The sequence below is a fragment of the Oxyura jamaicensis genome, chromosome 3 (genome assembly GCF_011077185.1).
Source record: "Oxyura jamaicensis isolate SHBP4307 breed ruddy duck chromosome 3, BPBGC_Ojam_1.0, whole genome shotgun sequence".
Classification (NCBI taxonomy): Eukaryota; Metazoa; Chordata; class Aves; order Anseriformes; family Anatidae; genus Oxyura; species Oxyura jamaicensis.
The window spans coordinates 18975095-19002287 of NC_048895.1; the positions used below are offsets into that span (position 1 = coordinate 18975095).

Here is a 27193-nt window from a genome sequence, read left to right on the forward strand (position 1 = left end):
CGAGGGCCGCCGGCCAATGGCGACGAGCCTTTTGCTTTGCTGCCCAATGGGGGCGCGGCGCCCGCGCGGCCCCTAAGCCCACGGCAGCCGAGCGGGGCCAAACCCAGCTGGCGGCCGCGGCCTCCCTCGCTGCGCGTCCCCCACCCGCCAGGCGCGGAGTTGGCGGCGGCGGCGGCAGTCCCGGGCTTTGTCCCCGCGCCCCCCCCCCGCCCCCCGCGGGCACAGCGCCTCCGCCCCGCGCCCCCCCCCTCACCCTCCTCCTCCGCCGCCCCCGGGCGCCTCCTCCGCCCGCCGGGCCCGGGCCGCGCCGGGGGAGGACGGGGAGCAGCGCTGCCGCCGCCGCCGCCACCGCCGCCGCGGCCGGGCCCGTCCCCCTGCGCCTCCCCCGAGCACCATAGGCGGCTCCGGCAGCAAGATGTCCAACCGGGTGCTCTGCCGGGAGGCCAGCCACGCCGGCAGCTGGTACACAGCCTCAGGTACCGCCGTGAGTCAGCGCTGCGGGGCCGGGGGGCGGCCGGGGGGCGGCGAGGGCTCGGTGTGCGTCTGCTTCTCCTCCCGCAGCTCGGCGCGGGGCCGCGGCGTTCCCTCAGGGAGCTCTCATCGGCAGCGAGGGGCTGAGAGGCTGTGGGAGAGAAGTGCTGGCAGCGAAGGAGCGGGAGGCGGTGTGTTGGGGGGGGGGGGGGGGCGCCGCGCCCGCCCGGCGGAAAATGGAAAGCAGTGCTAGGGGCTTCGCAGCGCACGTCTGGGAATAAACTTGGCTGGCTTGGGGGCTGAATCCTGCTCTGTCGAATGCACTTCGTATTTCCACAGCTGTCATTAAGCTGATGAGCAAGGGGCAGTGTTTCCCTGGCCTTTGGAGTGGGCACCGATACAAAACACTCCGGCGAGCAAGAGCCTGTCATAAAGAACGCCTCGAGTTCAGAGCAGGCAGGGAGCTATGGCTGAAAACCATATGCATGCAGGGCCCTGAACTGGCACTTGGATGGGAAAAGCACTTGGCTACAGTGGTTGCAGTTTTCTGTTCCCTCCACAAATTAATGAATAAGGTATGAAGCAAAACAAACAAAAAAAAAATGGAAGGGGAAGTAAAGGAATACCCTGGGGAGGTGCTGCAGGAAGATGCAGGCTGTGAGATAAGTGGCTGGGCTTCCAACGGTGGCTGTGCAGGCTTGAGACAACAATAGAGGGGGGCTGTTTTCCTTCTGAGCTTAATATTCAAAGCAGAGCTGTTGTGCTCGTTACCCAGCTGGTCTCAGGTCTGCATCCAGACGCTTGCGATTACAGGTTTTCCAATTGCCTAGAAAGGTAGGCAGTACTCTTTACAGCAAGTGAACAGAACTGTGTCAAAGAAAGGTATGTTTAAACGTGTGCAGGGACATCAAAATGTTAAGGCTTTGTGGCAGAACTTTCAAGCTCCTTTGTGCTATTTGTATTTTCATTTATTGATATGGCAGAAAATTGCCTCGCACAGTGGAACGGCTAAATGACCTTACGTACGTTTTTGCAGTTTGGTACTGGGCTTCATACCACAATACTGCAAATAAAGCAAGATGGGTAGTTTCTTCATAATTCATTTACAAAGCACAGGTGCTATGTTTTTTTTTTCCTTTTTTGTCCTCCCCCGTGCTAATAATTCAGTGTACAGTGCTGTGAGGCTGCACCACGGTAAGTCTGTGTGACCTGTTTGGCCAGTACGACCTGTCTGTAATGGGACAGCCAGAAGCACGCTGCTCTGGTTGCTTTTGGGATGCCTTCTGGTTATTGCTCGTCGAGGAGGTGTGGGTGGCTGCCCAGGCACCTCCAATGCAGGAAAACGGGGAAAAATATTAAACTGAATCATGTTGTAACTAGTTACGGTGACTGTACCTCTACCAAGTTGAGTGGTAACCGCTGGGGTGCGTGTGGTTGGGTTGGTGGTTCATGTTGCATAGACGGGAGCCTTGGGGAATGTTGTTTTCCTGCGTAGGGTTTTCCTTGAACAAGAAAACAGCTTCATGGTGTCTCTTCCTGCAGAGCTATCGCGTGCTGTTACACGGGGTATGTGAGAACAGGAGTGTTCCCGTTCCGCGAGGCAGGGGCTGCCTGTTGTTTGCTGCTGGTGGGCTCGTTTTTGAGTGCCTTTTAGGGAGGGCCCATTAAAAAATGAAGAGGGAGCAAATGAGGACCAAGAGGGTATGTGCTCACCATAGACGTAATGTAGCATCTTGTATTTTAGACCAACATGGGCTTGTTTCTGCACCTCTGCTGTCTGAGGAAAGTCTGCATTTTACCATGTGGTTTCAACCTACGGAGCTTCATGGATACAGCTGAGGCAGGGATTAGGGCTGGAGCTGTAATAGTTCTTGGGTGCATTGCTGTGATTCTCCAGGGACTATCTTGTCAAATCTTCCTACCTACTCTCTTTGTGCCTACCATCTAGGCCCAGAAGTGATTTACTGGGCTTTATATATAAACCGGTTAGCATTTAAGCTTCACGTCTCCAGAAAACTGTTCCATTTCTATCGAGCTGAGCTTGCTTACGCAGGGCAAGCAGATGCTCTGGAAACCCTCATCCTACCACATAGTTAAGATGACTGTATTAGCATTCTCTGCCTGTCCAAAAGGGCAATGAGAAACACGATTCCTGAAGCACGTGTTCAAAATCATTACATCTTGAAAATGTTTTGAAGAGGCTGTGTGAGGATGACCTCAGTTAAACAGCAGCTCATCCAGAGGTGCCTGGTACCGGAGGGTAAAACTTCAACAAAACATCCAGGGTGATGCTTGCAGTCCTGGGGCAGTTTTTTCTTGTTTGTTTTTACTGCAGAAGTAGAGGCCATTGCCATGTTTATAGAAACAAACCAAAACCCAACCAACTGTATCTGTAAGATCTCTCTGGAAGTTACTCTGAGAAAGAAAGGCTTCAGTCAGCTGAGGTGTGGACCCTGCAAGCTGGGGGAGAAGAGGATGAAGGATAGATCCAAAATGAAAAACAGCTTTTGTGGCCAAAGGGTATCCTGAAACTGCGTTACCTGGCTCCAGGGGATGTGCTCCAGGAGTGGGAGCAGTATCAGAGGTGAAGCCACAACCGAGTAAGAGGGAGCCACTGCTTTTCTTGGAGGCTGTACATAATGTCTGTAGAAGGGTTTACAAGAAATACTGTTCCTTGTCTTTGGAGGCTCATCGTTTTTGTGGGGCAGCAATTGCTTGAGCTGAAAGGAGGCTCTCGTTCCCCTTTCTGTTTTCTCCAGCTATGGGCTAGGCACTGCTGAGCTGTTCTGCATTGGAAAGCATAAACATGCTCTAGTGAGAATACATCACCTAATTATATGATGCTAATAAACTCAGAGCCAGTGAGACTGGCTGCGGAATTATGCACACCCCGGCACGTCTACATTGTTAGCATAACGTGTCTTACTGGGAGCAAACAGCTTTGTTGTTACACGAGGGAAAGCGATGGCCCAGGTAGAAAACATTGCCAACTTCGATGTGTTGAAGAAGTTGTGGGGGGCTTTGTAGTGATGGTGTCACTAAGCTTCCTTAGTGTTCTTCATCCATAACGTGCTGTTGTAAAGGAAAACTTGCTTTGTAAGTTTCTGCAGTTGAGGAGGATGATAGTTTTGGTTGAATATTTCAGACCTTCTCTGGTAGAATTCTTGGCGTGGGGAAGTTCGTGTTCGTTCCACATCCCTTTAAATGTGGACCTGCGGAGGTCAGCTTGGTCAGTTAGATATGTGTTGTTCCTCCTCCTACTTAGCAGCAGCAATGGAAATGGGAAGCTCTACAGGTAAGCTTCCAAACTGAAATAGCGTTATGAACGTTGCTGATAGTAGGCTACTGGTCTGAATAACCTATTTTCTCACTTGCAGACTTTGGGCCGTATGTCTGCTTGAAAATAAAGTTAAAAATGGTATGTGGCAGGCCACTGCTTCTCTAGCATAGCAACCTGGTGCATGGTAGCTGCTAAAAACCCTTGCAAAAATGAGAGAAAGGCATACTCTGGAAATGAAATGATCAACCTGTTGCACTGATCTCGTGTAGATTTTTTTGCTTAAAATATCATCCCTCTGTGGTGAAAAATATTACGCTGATTTATTTTTGGAAGAAAATCCTGCTGGGTTAATTCAACCACCTATCATCCAGATCTCTTGAGAAATTGATTTTGACCAGCAGGGGGAAGGAGAAGATTAAGGACAACATGAAACAAAGATGGCATAATTTTCCATGGCTTCAAATTCGGGACAGATGCATTCCTAGATACAAAAGGAGCAGCTAAAATATAACAGGCATGGCATGCTGTCCTGAATACAGGCTATTTGCAGGACAGGGTGTGAATGAGGTCTCTCAATTTACTTCTTTGTGTGAGTAGGTTCTGCAGGCATTGAGCCAGTTCTGCGTGGAACCAATCCGCACATTGAAGAAATAAGAATAAATATTAATGTATGTGTGTATCCACCTAGCTTATCTCCTTACTCTGTGCACAGCATGCCATTATAAGTGAGATATCACGCGTTAGGGCACTTAATGTGCTTTGTTCTCTGGCAGCTGGCTTGCCTTGCCCGCCTTCTGGAGGGGCTGATCAAGTGCTGTAGCACTCCTTCATAGTGTTTGCTAAGTCCTGTCTCAACCTTTCCCCCACCGGAGGCATGCTGATGCAGACAAACACCAAGGATTTTAGCAAGCAATTCCAGTTCACATGAGCAAAATCAAACTGTGTGTGTGAATAGCAGTACTACATGAGCTGAAACTGGCCCTGTGAAACGAGTTTGTCATTGCGTTAGGTATGGTTTATTGCTCTGATCTCCATGACTAAACGTTAGTAGTCAGAGGTGTGCTTTCTGGTAGCCTGGGCCAAGTCCTTTGACCTCAGAGAAACTCAATTTCCACATGCTTATCGATGCAAATGTCAGTTGTCATAGTAGTTGCTGTACTGGCTTGAAAGGCCATTGCATGTACTGTTTTCCAGAGTATTTTGTGTAATGAGCCAAGCAAACGTTCTGTCTCAACACAGATGTTTGAAGAGAGGTTAAACCCCACGGTAGTCTTTACCGTTGCCCTGGCTTATGAACCCCAAAGCAGGCAGAATACACAATAGATTTACAATACATTCTGCGCCGATATAGCTGCTGTCTTCCTGGATATGATGCATACAATCTTCTCACCAGGCTTGCTGCCCGCAGTTTCAGGGTGAATGCTGCTGCTGGGACATCTTTTGCCGACCGTCAGAGTTGCTGCATCCCACCTCAGCTCAGCGCAGGGACACTCCTGTGTAGCGTGTTGGATCTGAGTCTCCGCCGCCGTACAAGTGGCTGGAAGTAAAGAATGCGAGCAGCCTTGCGGGTTGGACTGTGAATGCAGATGTAGGAAGGGGATTGAGGAAGATGGACGCTATTTCATACAAGTTTTTTGGAAGTCCTTACCTCTGGTGTGCCAGGAGCCCTGGCTTGGTCCCACAAATTGGAATAACTCGTCAAGGTTCATTCATAAACATAATGTAGAAGTAATTCATCACCACGGTGTTTGTAGATGGTCTTGAACGAGTGGATCCAGGAAAAAAATACAAAATGCACGTGAGGGTCACTGAAATGAGAGGGAGTAGTGACCTGTGGTGAGAATTAGCAAAAGGAGCTTTGTGCAGGAGCAAGGTCATTAATTCACTGATCACAAAATCGTGATGTTGTGATGTTATCTGGAGCATTTCAAATACAGCCAAGCACAGCTGTTGTTACCTTGCAATCTGAACAACTAACTGCACTGTCTTGCAAATTTATAAATTATTTGCTTTGTAAGGTTAAATACTAAGCATAATGTTCTTCTCCACTTGGCCTTCTGTTTTTTTTAGAAATCACGGTGAAAGTGCGTCATTGCTCTATCTTTTACAAACTGATCAAGGAACACACCATTAATATGCAGGCTGTATTATTCAACATTGTATACTGCAGAAGTATACCAAAATAATTTAAAATACAATTTCCGGGCTATTGTTTCTAGATGAGTCACTTAAATACACTTGGAACCAAGACACGCCAAGTAAAGAACGTAGATTCAATTTCTGCAGTACAACTGAAAGTGAAAAAGAGCTTTACATTTGGTGTGCTCCCAGTGGTGTTAAACGAGGCCCACAAGTATCACCTAGCGAATACTTTCACAAATTCAGATTACATGTAGCACCTAAGCGTTTCCTCATTAGAGCCGAAATCACTTTGATGGAGCTACAAAGCAGAAGGGCATTTGTTTGGATCTCCGAATGGCCTAACTGGGAAGGTAGGAAGGTGTTTCGTAAAGTCGTGGAGGTGAGCGTTGGCCAACACTCGTAACGGATGGAGGTAGCGTTTGACTATTTATTTCCCAATAGCTTTCAGCAAAAGGAAATTGAAGAGCTAGTGGAATACAGGAGAACTGGGACAGGCTAGTGGGAACTGCCACCAAAGCAGATTTCAATGTTTTTGTTAGAGCTTCAGCTATATTTTCCCTCATTCAAGCATTACCTGCTGTTTTATGTTCATCTTGCAATGTGTAGAATAGGAGTTTCTGTAGCCTGAGTATAATCTTTATTTGTATCTTAATGTTTTCTTTTTCAGTTCTGTAGTTTGCATAAGTAAACTTCTGCTTTGCTTTTAGGCTGATTTCACTGTTTCATCTGTATTGGAAGAGTCTATATGGTAGCAGCAGTGAATGTGCTCATCACCGTGAATCTTTGAAAATCATTTTCTATTCCTGACAAATCCTAGTCTTTGTACATACAGAGCTTGCTCTTTATTCAAGGATTAGGCCTTTGTTGCAGTTTAGAAATTGCAACAGTTTCTAAAAAAAAAAAGTGTTTTTTTTTTTTTTTTCCAAGTGGGTCCTGTTCTCTCTAAAACCCCCGTTGTATTTTCTTCAGTTTTAACTACGATGATAAATGTGCTAGCATTCTGTCATGTTTCAGATCACAGTTTGCCTGCCAAGTCAATTAAATGTTATTTATTCCCCTTCAAAGTTGAGGTGACAGGAGTTCCCTTAGTTCCAGTGCTGAAAGTGATTTGTGTGCTAGCCCCGCAAGGTTTTGTTACTGCTTACTTTGATTTTTCTAACAGCCCACAATACTGAGGACTTAACAAGTATGTCTGCAGTGATGTCTCTTAGAAGTACTTTTAAGCCACAGACTTTCTCATCTATGGGTAAAAGTAATGCAAAGATCAAAGCAGTAAAGTGCAGAAAAAAATGTTGGCTTTTGTAGAATAGCAGATGCTTAGAAGAGCAAAAGCTGAAATTGTATAAGCTGGGGACAGGCTCTGCATTTTCATATAATATTGGGTCTGCCCAGTAAGGTTATTCTTTTTCTGAAAACAAAGCACAGAATATATATATATATTTTTAAAAAAGTGTCACTGTCATTGTGCTTCACCACAGCTTGCCTTGCTGCAAGTGGCGTGAACGTGCAGCTAAGAGATCTGAGTAAGTTTTCTAGGTGCTGCTCAGAATTTTGGTTGAGCTTTAAGCTCTTCCAATGAAAGCAGCGTTCACTGAGAACGATGGCTCAGAGCAAGCACCAGATCTTGCCCATCAACCTGGACAGGTAGGTTTTGCATTGCTCTGGCCACAGCAGCCCTCATTACTGAGGTTCCAGTGTATTGCGTTGACATGTGATGTATGAGTAGTTCAGCCTCATCCAGCAAGGTGAGCTTGGCTGTGGGGACGATGTCCTAGTTTGGCTTAACCCACAAAGCCTGTACCCTGACAGCTGTAAATTGAGGTGATGAACCGAAGCGTGTGACTGCCCGGTGTCTTTGATTCATCAGGTAACAGTGACGTGCATTTAACGTGGAAGGTTTCCTTCTTGCTCACTGATGATGATTTGTAAGAAGAATGTCGTCTTTTTGGCAGGAAATCTGAACAAAATCTGTCTGTAGCTGTCTCCATAAATCAGTCTGGTGGAGACTTGGTCTGTACTTGCAATAAGTCTTGATTTGGCGTAACTTCTGCCAGCTGCCTAAACAAAACAGGATGTGAAATATCCACAGATAATCTCAGCATTCTTTAGTTTATACACCTGTATTTAGACCTAATTTCATGGGATTGAAATCAGGTCATAATACTATGTGTCAGTGAAGCTTGTGTTTTGTTGCCTCATCTGTCCTACATCAATGGAAGGTCTCCTGTTACAGTATTAATACCAAAGCTACAGTGTAAATGCCAATGCCTAAAAGTTGACAGTGCATGAAAGTTTCATCCATTAAGGCTTTCTGTCCTACTAGCCTTAAAAAAGAATAAAAAGGCAGTGGTGCTCAGTCTGCTGTTTTTTTTTTCAAGCTGGGCTTTCCACCTACTGCTGAAGAGGCAGGGACCTCTCCTACTTCCCGCCTCTGCGGTAGGTTAGATAGGCAGCATTACTTCATCCTCCCTGCTCCTCACCTTAGGAGCTAACTGCTTCCGTTGTCTCGGACTATTTGCAAAGGCTTTATTCTAGTTCAACTTAAATCTGCACATGAACGAGACTTAGTGCTCTTCATGAAGAAGCTATTCATCTCCTTTTATGTAATTCCAAATGGCAGAGCATACCTACTGTGATAATGTGGGTTTGTTTAAATTGTATATATTTAATTCAAATATTTTGACTTTTACCTTAAGCGCTGTCATGTTTGATAAATTGAAAAAAAAAACCTCTCCAAACACTTCAAGTTGATGCTACCAGTTGCTCTTTGTCCCTAGGTAATTTGGTAACAAGAAAATGCCAGTGTTACAATATTCCCCTTGAATATTTGTAAGAACAGCAAGCTGCCCGTAGGCTGTGGTCCTGCCAGTTCACGTGAGGTCTGCTGGGGTGCTGGGGGTTGTTGGGTTTGGTTTAACTAAAAGGTCAGGTGGATATCTTGTACTCTCCGTTCTGCCTCTGTCTTAGTCCTTTGGATAAAGAGATTTGATTACTTATTTCTACTAACTAAGAAACACGAACTAACAAAAAAAGCCAAACAAAAAAAGTGTATCTGTTCATATGGAAACTTGCACTAAGGATCTAAAAAGGCACTGTAAAGTTGCAGTGAAGGGGAAGAAATCTGGAAGCAAACTTGTTACCTGGTCTTTAAGTAAATCCTGACAGAAGCTTCATCCCTTGGGTTATACAGATTTGTTAGTTATTTTATTGCCTCTAGAAAAAAATGTTAATTTGTCAGTCTGTCTGTACTCACAGGCTAAGCAAGCCTGGGCATCATACTCTCCTACCTGTTCTTGCTACGCTGTGACATCAGAAGTTTTGGGCTGCTTTGAACGCTCATACGGAATTTTAGAAAATTACCAGAAATTCTACACTTGGTCTTAAAACTGTTCACAGAGTTACCTGATTCGTCTTAAAGATAAATCGCCTTAACTGCCTTCTTAATCAAAAATAGCTGCTCAAGAAGGAGCGGAGGAAGCCACGTACACTGCCTGGCTCAGGGAGAGTCCCAGGTCTGTCTGGGGCTGTCCCAGAGGTTCTGGCATTTCTGCTCTCGGGCTGCCACTGGACCCTTTTTCAGGGAGAAGGGGCAAGATGGGGCAGCTTAAGTTTCTGGTTAATGGACATTTGGAAAAGTTGCCTCCTCGAGAGCTTTTTTTCAGAAAGTACTTGTATGTATTTTGGGAGAATTAGAAAGTCTTTTTTTTTTTTTTCAAAGTCATTGGTGTCTTCCCTGTTAAATATATAGCAATAGTGATGACTGGAATAGAGTACTGCATTGTTAGTCTCCTAGTAGCTTGGAAAGAAGATGGAAATAGATCTATTTCTTTTTCATTAGTTTCCCCAACAGCTTCCATTTTCTAAGATGTCACTATCCTTATCTTCATCTCATGTCTCTGCTGCTTGTAATTTCCCCAAGCAACAGGAGCAGTAGAACAAAATTGAGGTTGTTTTTTTTACGTTTTCATTGTTTCACAAAGTTCCTGTATTACAGCAGTGATGGTAGCTAGTCCAGGCTGTCTTTTTTGCCATGGGTATTGGGTTTATATGGTAAAGTTTTCATAGCAGAGGGCTGCAGGGGTGGCCTCTGTGAGAAGAGTCCAGCAGCTGCCCCCTGTGAGATAAGGGCCAGCTCCAAAAGGAACCCACCGCTGGCCAGAGCCAAGCCAATAAATCATGTTTTTTGCACCTCTGTGAGAGCATATTTAAGAAAGGGGGGAAAAAACTGCTGTGCAACAGCAGCAGGGACAATGAGGAGTGAGAAGCAGCCCTGCAGCCCCCCAGGTCAGTGCAGCAGGAGGGCAGGAGGTGCTCCAGGCACGCAGCAGCAGTTCCCCTGCAGGCTGTGGAGAGGCCCCTGGTGGAGCAGGCTGTCCCCCTGCAGCCCATGGGTCCCACATGGAGCAGATCTCCACGCTGCAGCCCGTGGAGGAGCCCCCGGTGGAGCAGGTGGATGTGGCCTGGAGGAGGCTGCAGCCCGTGGAGAGCCCCTGCAGGAGCAGGCCCCGGGAAGCTTTCTCTTTGAGGAGGGGGAGTGAGAGCGCAGTTGTGGTGGAGCTTGGCTGCCCAGCTGGTAAAACCACCACACCATGGTAAAGCTGTAGGCAGCATCTGAGGCATTTGAGGCAATTGTTGGTACAGCGGAACAGCGTTGCACCTTCTACATGTGTGTGTTCACCTTCTGCCTGTAAGCAAGTGTATCCTTTGCAACCACAGAGGAGGGTCCCACCCTTCCCCATGAAATGTTTGAATTTAAACTTGCTAGAAAAATAAAGGTGGCTTTGATCTCTTCCTTCCCTCCTTCCCTCGGCTTTCCAGAGGAAGCTTTTCAGCTTCATCATTGAGGAGTGACTGGCCGCCATCTTTGCTAAGTTCTGTTGGGCTATAGGCAGCTGTTCAGACAGCTGTCAACTGGAGATCTGGTCAGCTTGGAATATGGCTGCAAAATAGTTTCAGGAATTTAATTTGATTTTTTTTTTTTTTTCCTGGCAGCTGGTGGCCTTACACCTGCATGGGGAAGACGTATGTGGTGCACGGTGGAGGAAAAGCAGCTTACTGTGTCATAAATTACAGATAAACTCTGCTGACACACACTTCTGCCAAAAGCACAGAGTGAACTGAAAAAAGTCTTTTTTTTTTTTTCTCTCTTTGCTAATAACAGCCTATAACAATAGCAGGTGAATGATTTTTACTTGGAGATTTTTGTATTCTTCCTACTAAATAAAGTTGTGCTGTACTTACCAGACTTGTTTCTTTGGAAGTAGCTTTATGTCAAAAGGTTTTCTTTGTAATGGAAAATACCAAAAATGTGCTCTTTAATGTTGTATTTCTAGAAGGCCTTCTTAAGTCTCCATTCAGTTATCTGACAAGCGATGCTTGCCATTTGTTGAGGTACAGCATTTAGGAAACAAAATGTTGAATATTGGGTTGACTGATTACCCAAGCTAATGTTGCCAGGAATACATGTACTTGTAGTGTATATTGAGTGATCAGAAGAGGTTATGGAATTAGAATTAGCATGGTGTTTTCTCATTTTAGCTGTCTTCTGTGTATTTACAGTTTTCCAGGTTACAGCGTGCTTTGTGTTCTGCTATGTTTTGCCTTGCTTGATAACAATGAAGGACTAAATAGCATAGCCATTGGCCATCATCGTCTCAGTATGTGATGTATTCCATCTCTCCATATTGGCCTCTCTTGCCAAATGTTGTCTTAACTTTTTACTTTTGAATTTTGGGAATATGATTATCAGAAGAATAAATCATCTGTTAGCCTCCATTTGGAGATCAGTAGGCTCCCTTTCTAATGATGTGCATCGATCCTAAGAGCAAGAAACAATGAGAGTTTGTTATAGATATACAAGAAATGATCTTCAAGGCCTAGGAGGCTGAAGCTGTTGTAGTATACGCTTAAACATTATTGGCGTATTATTTTTTACCCTATTTTTTGTTTTTAAGGTTGAAATATGGGGTTTGAAATGTAAGATTACTTTAAATCTGTTGGACTGTATTTGTTGATTTTGGGGGTATTCTAGTTATTTTTTATGGCTTCAGTATTTCCTTCCTCTTCCTAGGACCCCAGCTGAATGCACAACTAGAAGGCTGGCTTTCTCAAGTACAGTCCACAAAGAGACCTGCTAGAGCCATTATTGCACCGTAAGTTTGAAGTCTGTTTTTTGTGTGTGTGTGTGTATGTATGAGTTGATTTGTCAAACAGTTGCTTATTCTGAGTGATTTTTGAAAATGGGTGAAGAATTGCCTGTAACCAAAAGGAATGTTGTGTGGTTTCTAAATATTTTGAATCTGAAGTGGAAGTGGCATAAGTCTGTGCATGTTTTGGTGTATGATTAGTTTCCTTTCAGAGGTGGTCTAAAGACATACTATTTTCCTAGTGACCAATTAAGGCAGGTGGAATGGCAGCTTAAGATGACAACTCCTTCAATGCACTTGTAGTACAGAACTGCTATGCATGTTAAGTAACAAAAAAGCAACAAAAACAAAACAACTTTGCGAAGCTTATCAGCTGTAGTGAAACATTATTTAGCAATCCAAAATGGTTTGCTTTTGTTTTGGTGGTTTTTTAAGTCTTTGTTTATTTTTTGTCCAAGTAGAAACAGGGATCATCTAAATTATATGGGCAGAATTAAATTTAATGACAGTAGTTGAGATATATAAGAAAAACATGTTGGTTATTCCAATTTATTATGACTTGGAAGGAAATGCTAGAAAAAGTACCTTAATTAACTTCTTGTTTTTTCCTGTCGTAACACAGTGTTAAGATAATGGTGGAAGTATTCCATAGTAGTGTTGAATCTGTGGAAGGAGTTGTTCCAGGTCTGCCTTAGTCTTTGTTGCAGGAATTTCTGTAAAGTGGCCTTTCAACTATGGGTTAGGTAATCTGGGTTCTTTTTCCAGAACTGCTGAATATCTTTATATGGTCTTGCCACATTGCTTCATTTGTCTGTGCCTTTGTTTCGGTGCAGATGAAGTGGGATATAGGTAATAATGTTTTGTGAAAGACTTAAAAAGCTTGCAGCAGAGGGAACCTTTCAGAAGGCTCTGTTGGCGTTGTCAAATAATTTACCTTGCTGATTCACTAGATCTCAGTTGCTGTTTTTGTACCTAGTGTGTACAATAGTACTCTTTTGAAGTAAAATCCAGGAGTAATTTTGAGGATGACTTGCTCCAGGTATCATCTGTGTATGTGCGTGCACAATATATACAAATACAAAATCCTCCAGTAATGCCAATGGGGAGTTTGCGTCTTCAAACATCCCGCATGTCCCAGGACTTGCGGCACACATTTTCAGTGTCATTCTCTAGAAACATTATCTGGAAAGCTGAAGTTGAGCTGTTGCAAGGTGCTACTGAGTGATCATGAGCTGTTTTCTACCACCTGCCCTGGGACCTTGGGCAGTGGATGTTCTCTAGAATTAATGCTTTTAGCAGCTCAGATTTTTCTCCCGTTTTTAACAGTCTTAAGATGGATCTTAAGATTTGGGTGTTGTCTTTGGAACAAGTAGTCAGAATAATTACAAGCGCTTCTGGAGCGGAGTAGTAACATGAGGCCAAGTCTCTAGGTGAGAATGATAAGAAATGGTAAGAGCATGTGTCTCGTTCTCTGCAGTAAAAACTGCAGTGCTGCATTCCACTCCTTCCCAAGTGCCTATTTATTCTGTTACTGAGGTGCTGTTCGTTGACAGAACATTTCTGTACTCCATTTACCTGTTGTAACGTGTGGTTTGTTTTTGCAAGACCCTTCTACCATCCTTACTCAGTCACCAGAGCATGGTTAGGAGAGCTTTCTCCAACAGCTTGCTGTTACCATGTCTTATGACTGTGCTCTATGAGCTTCTGGTAGTATGCAAGTGTACAGTCTGTCCACTAGTATCTTTTACAATTAATGAGAGGTCCTTTGATCAGGAAGCTGACATACTAATCACTGCTAGTCATTTAACAAATATATCCCATGTACAGGACTGGAGCAGTGCTCTCCAGCTCTTCCAGGAATTGCTTTTTCAATCATTATTGTTATTTCTAGGTGTTTGGGGATAAAGCTGTTAACATTTAATAATAGTATCAACATTATATATGTAGTACAAAATGTTAACACATTAAATACTGATTTGCAGCCATGCAGGATATACCTATTGTGGATCTTGTGCAGCCCATGCTTACAAACAAGTGGATCCTAATATTACGTAAGTATTAAAATTTTCTTTAGAAAGCTTAAGATGATTCTTAATGCAATTCTTTCTGTTCTTTGTCTTTATACTTTGGACTACTAACATTTTATTTTCTTTTACTCTTTTTAGTCTTTTATAATCTGTTACTCCTTTTTAACCTTGTAAATGCTCAGTTTGATTGGATCTTACAAAAGAAAAAAATTCGTAGTATTTTTGAGGAAGAAAATGTGAAGTGATATTTTCAAAAATTCTTGAGAATTGTTAGCAACACTGCTGTGGAAGGGAGGGGTTAAAGGTGTTATTTTAGCAAATAACTGCACACAATTTACTTCGATGCTCCATTGCTTTTATGAAAGCCTGAGCCTTTATTTTATTTAACTGATTGCAGGGTGTCTTTGTTTCTATTTTGTGGCTTGTTTGTTTTGTGGGAGGTTTGTTTGTCTTTTAAGTATAAAAATATTTGATCACAATTCTGCATTGGTTTTTCAGTGCAGGATTATGGGCTGAATGCTACCAGGATTCTCTTCTGCTGTGGAGAAAAAGTGACCATTGTGTGTATATAATATTTGAAGTCAGTGAAAGTTACTTGTTGTGATAATTTTAAATGGACTTCTGTTACTAATAGCACCACAGTTTAACAATAAAACCCCCAAATTAAAACAAAACAGAAACCCACTGTAGTCTGTGCCTGCCTCTGAAAATACAAAGTCATTTTTTTTCTAGAAAGAAATACCATTCTTACATATTTGGACTGCACCGTTTAAAAAAATGTCTCCAGTATTTACTTGGAGTATGTATTTGGCAGTGTTATCATAAAAACTGTCTGTGTTTATCAGTCGTTTGAGATAACATGTAATACTCCCCAAAGACAGTATTTTGTATACATTCTAAGCTCTTGTAAACAAAGGGAAGATAACTTACAGTGTGACAGAGAACTGGTTTCTCTAATGCTTTCAGACAGAGTTACATTCCCCAGGTTCAGTGACACAGTGAGTTGATTGAACTTTATGGATCACTTGCTGGTTTATTGCTTTGAATGTTTAGAATTTGGCAGAGTATAATTAATCTTTCAGCCAAATTTTTGAACACTTGGATTTTTTGTTTGTATGAGCAGTGTCAACAGCTTTAGTATTTTAATATCGATTGCTGTAACGTTCCAATGCAAGGGAATAAAAAAAGATCTTTGAATATATCCCATCACTTCAGTTCAGTACAGAAACAACATCTTAAGGTCCTGATTCAGAACAAGTTGCATTTCCTATACGTTTTCCTTAAAGTCTTGTGGCAGGAGAACTCTTAACATCTAATCAAGAGCCTTGAACTGATGACTTGATGAAATGATATGATGATGATGGGTGAAAGCTTGCAGTATCAGCTAACGTTGTGGAAGTGTGGGTCCAAATCCATGTTATTAAGGCAACAGCTGGGTAAATACAGCATTTGCAAATAGCCTTACTTAAAGTTTTACCAAATTCCAATTTAAGGCAATCAAATAAATAAGTGAAAGGCTGTATAAAGATGATAAATCTATAATCCTCATTTTGGGATTACATGCCTGTAGTTGTTGACAGTGATGTGCAACTGGAGGTTGAGATGGTCCATGGCAACAAACCAAAAATCTGTTGTAAGGGACTACAATTCAGCCTTCAAACGAGTCCACTCAATTACTATCAGATTAGTGCCCTCTGACATGTAACCTGTTTAAGGGGTTTAAGGCTATGTGAAGCATTATTGAACTGATCTCAAATCAGTTCTGAGCAAGGCTGGGTCATTGATCCCTGTCTCATGCATAGTATTGAGAAATTCTACCATTAACCACCAGGTAACTGCTGGAAGTATCACTTTGTACATCAGCGTTCTTAATTTGTTACTCTAAACCAGGTCTCTGTGCAATTGCTGCTGTCTAAATTCTGGGCTTTTTTGTTAATCGTTGTAGCCGAAAAATTTTCATTCTTGGGCCTTCCCATCACGTGCCCCTTTCCCGATGTGCACTTTCCAGTGTGGACATTTATAGAACACCTCTGTATGATCTCCGAATTGACCAAAAGAGTAAGTGCCTGATAAAGCTTACGTGTTGTAGACTGCTGAGGCTTTAGTACTAACTGTGGCAGTGCAGTGCCAAGGACCCTCGCATTGTTGGGCACGTCATTGCTTTTATGTGGCATACAAATGTGAAACTTCTTACTCCGATGAAAGCTAACTTGTGGAAGATCCTGGTGGTTGCAGGCATTACTATATTAAAATCTTCTTGTGTCTTTTACTCCTGCATGTAAAGAATTATCAGTCTCTGCTTATCTTTCCCGTTATGAGTGTGTGCCTGTTCACTAATGATCTTTGAAAAGGGATCTCAGAACTAAAAAGTGTTACATTTGAGTAATAGCCCCCTACACACCTGCTCCACCATTCTGCACAGTATGCCATCTGCAAAGAAGATAGCACTTGAGTTGGTTTGAGTTTATTTCTAATCATGGAACAAGCTAGCTGTATTTGGATGCACTATTGTGCATGACTTTTTTAAAAAGTAGATGGAGAACTAAAACAGTCCATGAAATACCAGTCTTTCAGACAAAGTAGCTGCAATGAAGATGATCTTGATGTATTAATACGCATGTATTTCAAGGCATACTTAAATAATACACTAGCTTTTTCAGAAGAGCTAATTAGCCAAATTTGTGTTGCTAGTTCAGGCTTTCTGCGTAGTGCCTGCGGAAATTACCTTAGGTAACAAATGTTTCAGTTTTTGTAGAACTTCATGGAATGGAGAACAAAGCAGAGCCCTACATCAAATTGTTCATCAAGTGGACTGTTCTCCAGTGCAGAGATCACTCAGTTTGTATTTCACCAAGTGCACTTAAGAGAAGAAAAGATAACCTATAGGTGTGGATTACTTAGTCAGTTTTTGCTGTCTCTAGACCTCATAGTTCAGTTAATGGCAAATTTGATTAAATAGCACCATGTCCAGCAATGACTCAGCTGGTCAACTCGTTTTGAAACATTATGATGTAGTTTGGGAAAATAATAATTCAGTGATTAGACCGATGCATGTGTATATTCAAATGTTTTATTTTGTTGTTTGGATTTTGTATCATAACAGAAAATGTTTCTGTATGCTAACAAGGCCACTGATTTAACACGCTTTGTGAATTGAGTAAGCTATGTTTGTGTCCCTGACTTGGACATAATTTTAATCCTGAACTGAATAAAAAAAAGTGGTTTATGTTGACAACTCTTGGAGGCAGGTAACTTGATTTAATGGACTTGGTTTTGATAATGATGCACTGTATTCTGCTTTTATGTTTGGGGGTAAAAATAATGGTTTTAACTCATTTCAGTTTATGGAGAATTGTGGAAGACTGGAATGTTTGAGCGTATGTCTCTACAGACAGATGAAGATGAACACAGTATTGAAATGCATTTGCCTTATACTGCTAAAGCCATGGAAAGGTACTAGGGCTAATTACTACTTGTCCAAGAATGAGCATTAGGTGCCTTAAAATGCAGTTGAAACATTGAAGGTACGGTAGGAAGTAATAATTCCCTTCATAGGGATTTTATTACTGCACTCCCTCATCCCACAGTAAAAAGTTTGGGGAGGAAGGCTCAGAGATGAGGATTTGTTGCAGTAATAGAAACTGTGAGTGGAACTAACTCCTGAATAATGAAATTGGAATACTCGTTACAAAGTTTATATGCTTATATTGACTTAATAGAGTATTAGTATTAGACATTCTCACAGGACTCTTTCTGAATAGCTGATTTTTCTCCTTTTTGCAAGGCATTTCTGAAAATTTCAAATACTAATGGGTGTTTTCTGTGCAAGTTTCAATTTGTTTGGAACATTGACATCAGGGGTCTGTCTACAACTGCTATTTCAGATGAGTACTTTGGGGAAAAAATATGATTATTAAAAGTAATGGGTTTTGTCAATCTCTTTTTTTTGTCTTATTTTACTTTTCTTCTATGGCATTTTAAATTTCCACTGGAGTATCAGTATATATTTGGGTACTATCTTGAGCATTTTTATAGCTCTTGGAAAAGCACCCAACATCTGTGCAGCCCTTACGCAGATAGAATTTCATTCTTTATTAATTGATTTCACTGCATCTTTTCTTTTTTTGTTGACTTGGTGTTTTCACTTTGCAGCAAAAATAGATTTTGTTTTGGGGAGGGAGTTGTTTTTGTGAAATTGAAGTAGTTTCAGGCTTTAAAACAACTTCGTAGTATGATCTTATCAAATTAACTCTATCATTAGTTCAGTAGTGTCCTTTTAAATCATTCTGCTATTTGTTAGCAAGCCCTAAAAAACCTTAATATGTCAGTTAAATTACAACCTTTTTTTCTTTTGCTTGTAAGCCATAAGGATGAGTTTACTATTATTCCTGTGTTGGTCGGAGCACTGAGTGAGACAAAAGAGCAGGAATTTGGAAAACTCTTCAGTAAATACCTAGCTGATCCTAGTAACCTCTTTGTGGTTTCTTCTGACTTTTGCCATTGGGGTAAGTTTCACATCTCTTCATTATGGTAGTATGATGAATATTTTGTAGTTAATTTTAAAGATTGCCTTTTGTAAAAAGTATTTTAATTTCTTGTAAATGCATCTTTTGAAACTTAAGCACCTTTGTAAAGCTTAAAGAAAATATTTTTTTTTAATTTGGAACAATAGATTGGAAAATATTATTGTAACATCTTTTCAGTATAGTGGAGGAAAGAAGTGGTGAAGGTGTATGGTTTATAAGCATCTCTTCACTGTTGCAGTAAAATGTGTCTGAAGTTTCTTGCTTTTTTTTTTTAACCCTTAAGCATCTCAATGGAATTTGCAGAACTAACTAGGTAAAAAGTCACTGGACATGGCAACATCTCCCTTTGGAAATAAGTTTTGTATGTTTTCTTGCTGGGTAAGATAGCAAATGGAGTCTTTATGCCAGTTCACCAGAGTTATCCCAGTTCATCTTGGTGGCAGAACTTCCAGAAGCCTTGACTTCTGTCCTTTTGCTTTAATGCTTTGTTTTCCTTTTAAGTGTGACAATAACTGGAAAAGGAACTGCTTCAGAAACATATGTTTGATGTTACACAACAGACCTTCTTCTCTTTTTTCATGGTCATCTTTGGTCACCTTATGTAATTAAGTTCATATTTTACTCATCTTTGAACTGCGGAATAGCTGGAGCTATGTAAGAATGACCTGTGCTCTGTTGTGGCTAATGAACCATCTAGAACTGTAAATTGATTTATCATGAACTTTAACCTTTATTTACAGTGGGTATTGTTGTGCAAGCACAAGTAGCTTGACTCCAGGGTTGACTTTTGCCTAAAGAGGGACAGTAAAAAGAAATATTGCAGTGTCAGTTCTACAGAGCAGGTTTTTCTTTTGAAGTATATCTGCCCTTCCCATGTAGTTTTTTTACTTCACTTCTGGGCTGCTACTTTGATGATTGCCCTAGAATTTCCTCAGTGGAGCTAAAAAAAAAAAAAATAAATAAAAATAAATGAAGATTACTACTTACAGATGTTATAGTTTCAATTACTTTGTGAGTACTAGGGAGTGTTTTAGCTACAATTTTTCCCTTTTTTATTTTATACATGATTTTTGTTTCAAGGTCAGAGGTTCCGTTACAGTTACTATGATGAATCCCAAGGAGAAATTTATAGATCCATTGAGCACCTAGATAAAATGGTAAGTTTTCAGATTTGGTGGAACTAACTAACAAATTTCTCCTGTACTTTACATTACTTTGAACACTTTAGAAATTTCTCTAACAAAGTGTTACAGCTCAGCGATTTTATCAAATGTATACTTTTCCTTTGCTTACCAGAAAAAGAACTTAGCTGTTGTTTTTAGCTAATATCTTCTGTTTTACTGAGTGTGCACAGTCTATTGTGGGTATAATGTAGTAAGCATAACTTGAGAATAAATGCATGTTCACCTACTTAAAATCCCTTGGTGTAACTGAATTCCTGTCCACACACCTTCTTATGTTTGTGGGAAGCAATGAAAATTACTGGGTATTGTGGTAGTTCAGACTCAATAGCTACGATACCCGCATATTGAAATAGTGTTGTCTTCATGTCAGTGGTTTCAGCATCGTTCGTTCTGCAGAGGAAAGGCTGTAGGGGATCATGCTGGTTAGGAAAATGGAAGTCCCTGTTTCCTTGGGGGTAGTCCTACCCCCCTTCTATTCTGTAGTAGGTGGTGGGGAAAAGTATTAGACCATACTTTGTTCTAGGTTTGGCAGAGGGCTGGAGGGAATGCTAAGTACACAAAAGAGCATGATGCCAATTTTGTTGCATTGTCTTTGCAATTGCAGGAGCCAAGGATTCTTTTTTTTAATGAATTGTTAATTTTCAAAGCCATATTTAAGCTATGGAAGAGAAGCAATTCTCCTGGAAACAAATAGCTTTAAAATTCATCTAAAAAATATCAGATATCTGCAATTTTTGTAAATCTCTTGGAAGAGACAGCTGTTGTTATTTAGGGCATGTTTATTTATTCTCTCCTCCTCTTCTCCCTCCCTCCCCACTTGTCTTGAAGGAGTAAAATAATAAATCTGTTGGAGAAATCTCTGGAATTTCTTGCTTTCTGTATCCATCCATATTAACATCTTCTGGTCTTCACCAGTCATTGCTGGAATGGAAACAGAGAATAATGTGCCTTTGTTCTACTTACGCCATGTTTAATAATTCCCATTCTCAGTTGAGAGGTTTCTCTTTGTTATAAAGACTTGTGTTTTTGTGGAGTCTCAGAATTTGCAGCTCAGCTTGTTTTGTAGGAGAGCAGATTAAGGTGCATTAGCAAACGTTGGTTTCCTCTTGCTAATTTCTGCACTGAAAGCTTGTAGGGGGACTGGACTTTGGCATTTAATTACTCGTGGTGAATGCATTGCTTTGTGCTAATTCTTACCTTTTGTAGTTACTCAGCCAACAGGAAATGACAGTTTTTGTAACACTGCTGAAAACGATGCCTACTGTACATGGTTTACTAACTCTAAAAGTACTTTTTTTCAGTCTTGAGTTTAATTTGAAAACTAAACATGCTGCATGGCAGTATACTTTTTTCCTGTTGGTTATTATTATGCGTACATGAATATGATTCCACGTCCAAACCTTGTGCAGAGCAGGTTAGGCTTGTGGTGGGTTTTGGAAATTTCTTTCTAGCAGTATTGTGTCATCATTGGGACGTCAGGTACAATGCCACAAAGATCTACCTGTAATGTTCTGCCAGCTTTTTAGAGGAGTTCATTCAATTTTATGTGCCTTGCTCAGCTACCTCCTGATTCCTTAGATGAATGTTACATTTTTCTAATGAGATTTGGCATGCTAAAGAGCCTTGTATTTTATAACCACCAGGCTTTTCCAAAGGGAAAGTAATGGAAATCCCCTTACGAGGGGACAGTGGTCTCTTACTTAAGGTCTGGTCTAAGTGCATATGTGTGATTTTTTTTTTTTTTCCTAGTTGCATAAGCAACACTAAAGCAACACAAAATGTTCTGGGCATTGAAGATTGAGTAAGCTGTTATCACTGTGAGGAATTTAACTTGCTGTAATTTTATTTAGGGCCCTTAGACTCAAGCATAAAATATACGGAGTAGTAAATATTGCTGGGGAAACATCACTTTCCCCATGGCAACTCTTACTGTGACCATGCTGTTGCCCTGGAGGTGCCTCGGTGCACCCTGCAGTGTGACCACTGCCAGGGTACACGTCCCCCTGATTAACTGGGGGACCCTGGGGAAGAATCCTTAAATGAAGAGCTGCAGTTAGGCAGCTGATGTACAATACTCTTTGTAAATCACAGCCTGATACCTGCCAACTTCTTAAAGAAGAGCTGGGGAGTATTGTTTAATAGATCACTGAAGAGTAATTATTTGTTGTTTATGGCTAGCCAGAAAATGCAGACTGTGCACTTCAGTCTGCTCTGCCAGATGCTCATTTGATATCTATTTGTGAAACCTTATACCTCACTCGAGTCAGTGGGAGGGTTCTCTTTCCCTGAACACTGAAAGGGGAAGGGACATGGGGGAGGATAAGGCAGAGTTGTGCAGAAGCAGCCAGCAGGCTTTGTGCAGATGCACTGTGCAGCCTTGCTGGCTTTTGAGGTGGCTCCAATGAAATACTGAACTCTGGAGGTTTCTGTGGTGCCCCTCTGGTGTGTTAGCACCTTCCATGGTGCTCCAGCCCAGGAGGAAATTTTAGCTTGGGCATAATGCAAGACTCTCACTTTGTGCCTTCCAATCTTTACTGTGTCCAACCAGTGATCTTCCTTTGCTTGCTTATCTCGTCGTCCGAGTGATTCATACATGCCAGGAGAGTTGGACTGACTAGTGCTAGACCCAAGTTTGTTCCCGGTTCCATAAGCATGCTACTAGTGTTTTGGTTTGTAAGTGTGAAGAGGCAGCTGAGATAACTGTTCACAAACTTAAGCTTCTATAATCCTTTGAGTGCTTTATAGTATAAAATAAGCCTGCGGGGTGTCTTTTGAGTTTATTTTGTAAACTTGTAGATACTCGGCCCTATGGGGATCATTTGGTAGACTGTAAATGCTTCTAATCATATGACATGCAGTATGCTAGGATATTGCAGATGCCATTTGTAATGTCTGGTTAACTGAGATACGCTATTGCTATGGGGTGCCATAATAACCATGTGATAAGCTACAGAACTGTGTGATAGTTTGCATCTTTATCATGTGTTTTTTGTCATGTATTTTAATACAGCTGGACGTGATTCAGAACAGTTATGTTGAATGCTGGTAATTTCTGACTAGCTTCATACTTGTTTCTAGAATAAACAAAACACAACCTGACAGAAGTATTTCCATTGTTCTCAAAATCATTTCAGGCTGAGAAACAACCTTGGGAATCTTTGCTTCACTGCCACAGTTGTAAAATTTGACATATGTGGTAGTTCAGTACAGCTGAGTGCTGGTAGGATAATACCAATTTCCTATGGCTCTTCTCAAATCTGTGGTGTATGGAGTTCAGATGATATTTGCCGGGATGAACCGTGTAGCTCTAAATGTTTTGCAGTGCTGATTTGTGCATTGAAATAAGCTTACAAAGCATTCTGATAAATCCAGGCAAATGCTCAAATGCATATGCACAGTGTGTTCCAGTGACTTATGGCTATAGTATAAGCCCCTCAATTGAGCAGCCATTCTTTTTTTAAAAAAGTCACAAGAGTGTTTACTAATGGATAAAATACGTTCTTAGGAGCTGTTCAGTATCTGACTGAGTGCCTTATGCATGTTTGCTCTCACTTGAGAATACAGAGGAATTCTTTGGTTCTGCTTCCTCTAGCTGTGTATTGACCTGTACTGTTTACAAGTAAATGGATGGTTCAAAGACATGCTTCTTAAGCATCTTCGAAATGCAATGATGTCTGTGTAATCACTACTAGTCAGAGAATAGCTACCTTTATTTTCTGGCACTCATTCAGGTTCTGTAGGTCTGGAGTGAGTAACAGCTGTAATTACCAGCCAGGGGTCCAAACACCCTCTCCGTGACCCTGGAAGAACCGAACTCTTGCCAGCAATTGGTCAGCAGAGTTTATTTTTTCCATAAAATCAATCTCTTTATGAAATGATCTGATGTCTGTCTGTTTCTATTTAAAACTACACAAAGGTGGTGGCTATGGCTGCGGTTACCTAATCCTCTCCTCCCTGGCTCTCTTGGGAATGTCTAGCTCCTCCATACTAAGCTGTGATCCATTCTGTATAATTGGTGTATCTGCCAGATCAGCCAACGCCCTTGCACAGTATTCGAGAGGTTTCACTCCTGAGGTGGAGATTTCAGACAGACTGATGGCTTCCTCTGTCATGATTTCTCCTTTTAACACCCATGCTTCCCTAAAAGCAGGGGGAGGGGTTGGGACAATCAGAGAAACAGGAGAAACCTTTGGAGAAATTCTCTTATCTCGCTTTCTAATACAGACTTCCTATTGTTCCCATGCAAAATGTTTTTTTTCTGGTCTCTGAAGAAATGGAGGTTTTCCTCAACTAGGTGCAAGAGGCACAGCTATGTGTCGTACTGAATTAGTAAGTGTTTGGGGCTCATTTACCTGGTGAAGGGAATTAATCATCTTCAGAGGGAGGAAAAACAGCAGAGAATGGAGGCTATTAAAGCTAAAATAGGGAAGCCATGATGAAACCCAGACAATAATTAAGTTAGACCTGCTTTAAACTGCTTTAATGCTAGATGGGAATAGAGCAAGAATAGTCTGTATCTGCAGTTGCAGGTTTCTTTCTGCCTTTTGAGAATGCAAATGTTTCTATGTGTGGAAAGCTCTCTTTTGTATGCAAGTGTTAGCTTTGACAGTATAACTAACTCTGTGGGATCATGGGTCTCACTAAGGTGGGAGGAGAAAAAAATGCCTAGATGTGACTGCCTCATGGAATGTGGAGGCATCGTCTCCTGGCTCGTAGGGTTCTGCTGTGCACCGTTGCGTTTAGACATGTTCTGGATCTGCTTTTTACGCTCTGAGCACATGACCAGCCTGTGCCCAGATGAACTGCCTTGAATGTTTGGTGTGTCTAGGGTACATTGCACTTGCTGTGTGGTGGAATTGCACGTCTATATTGATGGTTTGTCTAGGGTGTTTGGATATCTGTAAGTCTGAGGCCAGTGCTCGGTCATGAATGCTGTTAACAGGGAGAAGAGATGGAGGAAAGCTTCTTTCTGCTCTGCTTTTTTAGTAAACTTGTTACTGCAGTGCAAAATCCTATGAAAGCAGGGCATCCTTGGAGGTGGGGGTCATCTAGTCTGTGGGAGGAGCTTTTTTAACATGAGCTTCATGGTTGTCTACAAGGATAGCTTCACAGATCTTCGGATCACTGACAGCTTTGGAAGAGTTCCTGCACTTTTTGGCTTGTTAGGAGATGGCAACAAGAAGACTACAAGCTAGACCCTCACATGCTGAGATTCCCTTGATACCCTTGTTAGAACATAGAGGGTTTTTACTTCTCAGGTACTCTGTGTTGTCATAAGTAGGTGATGCATAAACAGCTGCTTATGAATGTGTGAAGTAATCATGGCTATCAATTCTTTTTCAGGGTATGAACATTATAGAGCAACTAGATCCTGTATCTTTTAGCAATTACTTGAAGAAATACCATAATACAATATGTGGAAGACATCCTATTGGTGTATTATTAAATGTAAGTAATTCTTGATCTGCTACAAAGTACAAGCTCTAGCAAAGTGTGTGCATTTGTTTTAAATGTAATATTTCTGGAGTATTTCTTAGCCCTAAAATGGCAAGTCTTGAATTAATTGATTTTTCTCAAGTGTTCTCAGTCTGGTTTCTGATTTCCTCGTCTTGCACATAGACAAATGTTCTTACAAGGGCCAAGGTTTTCAGTTGCCTGAGGGAGATAAGGTACTGTGTTCATGTTGAATTTCAGTGAAATAGTCCTTCACTTTCTCTTGGCACTTAAAACAAAATCTATCTCCATGCAGTAGTACATACTTTCACGAGTCAATACTTACAAACATGCTTTAAGTATATATTTTTTCAGTATTGCTATGAGTTAGCAATCGTGAATGCCTTGTGATGTCTGACGGCATTTCTGAGTTTCTGCAAATATGATGAAGTTGCCTCTCTGAGTGCAGTGCACTGTTAACTCAAATTTGTGGCAATTAGCGTTCAGATTAACTGGTGCTTCCTAGCTACCATATTCTGCTCTGGTGATGCAGTGCAGGCATAAACCTAGCTTAACTTAGTTGTTTAAATTCAGTCACAGCTGCTTTACTGATGGAGTGCTGCAGATTTATCATATTGCTTGAGTGAGTCTCACTATATTTTCAGTGTAATTTAAATCTAAAATAGGCATGTTAACCTGTTTATGAGGGAAAACTTAGTTCACTGGAAATCTATGAAGAACATCAAGAGGAATCTTTTAAAGTGAGGTCTATAAAAGTTTGTATGAGCAATATCACTATTGGGGATGCACGTAGCAAAATTCAGTACTATGGCTTAACTCTGCATAAATACCAATTCTGAACCTCAAATAATGATGAGTTTTGCAATTCTCATCTAAACTGTTCATTTCTGTGTCAGTTTTCACACTTAATATACTTGATACATTCTTTTTCCTTAATGGAAAAAAATGCTGCCTAAGAAGTGTTAATAGTGGTATCTTTTTCTGGTTATGCCTGTTTCTGTGGAAGTTCCCCACAGATCCTCTGGAAGCCATGCTTTTAGTCCTGTTTTGAACAGTTGTTTAGTATTGTTTAATAGAGCTGCATGGATATACCTAGTGTGGTATGGGGAGCATCAGTGGATGAAACAGCACAGAAATGGATTAGGTGCACAAATTACTCGGAGGTACTTGTTTTATTAAGGGAGTGTGCAAGAACTCCCAGGGGGCTAGTGAGAGGACTGAGATCTAGAAAATGTCATGAATTATTTCACTGATCCTTTTTTTTTTTTTTTTTTTACTCAGGCTATCAACGAGCTGCAGAAGAATGGAATGAATATGAGCTTTTCATTTTTGAATTATGCTCAGTCAAGCCAGTGTCGAAACTGGCAAGACAGCTCAGTGAGTTATGCAGCTGGAGCACTTATGGTCCACTGAACCTCTGAATGCTCAGGGATGGCACCTGCACACACTCTGTATACGGGGTCCCAGCCTAGCCCTTACAAAGATACAGTCCCTGGTCTTTGGGTATACTGAAACCTCAAACTAATAGAACTTTCTTCTTTTCTAGTAGGTGTAGTCCTTCCTTAGTTTCAACTCATTTAAAAATGCTTTCTTGTTTAGGACAATGGAAGGAAGGCTGGTATCAAAACATTGTGGGTTTTTTTTTTTTTTTAGAAAAGGTAATGGCTATGAAGGTATGGTGGCAGACAGTCCTTACAAATGCAACATGTAAAGCATTTACCATATCCTAAATTTGCACTCTTTGCAGACCTGTGCACATGTACTCAGCTTTCAGAATAGTTTTGCAAGTTGTAAATGGAAAAAGGGGTGGAAGCTTTTTAATAAAAGAAAAAAGGAAAACAACGCATTTATAAATGATCCTGTATTAGAATATAATAAAACTCCAGTATAGTCAGTTACTACCCGTGATGTACAACAGATATCTTCTATTTTAGTTGCTAATAAAGGGCTACACAAACCAAAA

At 41.4% G+C, this 27193-nt stretch overlaps 1 protein-coding gene across 2 annotated transcripts; it reads left to right on the forward strand.

Moving 5' to 3' along the window:
* The first annotated feature begins 249 nt into the window (after positions 1–249).
* Positions 250–27193, forward strand: MEMO1 (mediator of cell motility 1). 2 transcript variants are annotated; one of them, XM_035322891.1, is made up of 9 exons: positions 250–476; positions 11964–12045; positions 14022–14090; positions 16012–16124; positions 17408–17519; positions 18429–18571; positions 19673–19749; positions 25120–25224; positions 26512–27193. In XM_035322891.1, the coding sequence occupies exons 1-9, from the start codon at positions 416–418 to the stop codon at positions 26641–26643; spliced, it is 894 nt and encodes a 297-aa protein (XP_035178782.1). In that variant the 5' UTR covers positions 250–415; the 3' UTR covers positions 26644–27193. The 2 variants fall into 2 exon arrangements, with proteins under 2 accessions (XP_035178782.1, XP_035178784.1); XM_035322893.1 differs by lacking the exons at positions 250–476; positions 11964–12045; positions 18429–18571 and having other exon boundaries at positions 14024–14090.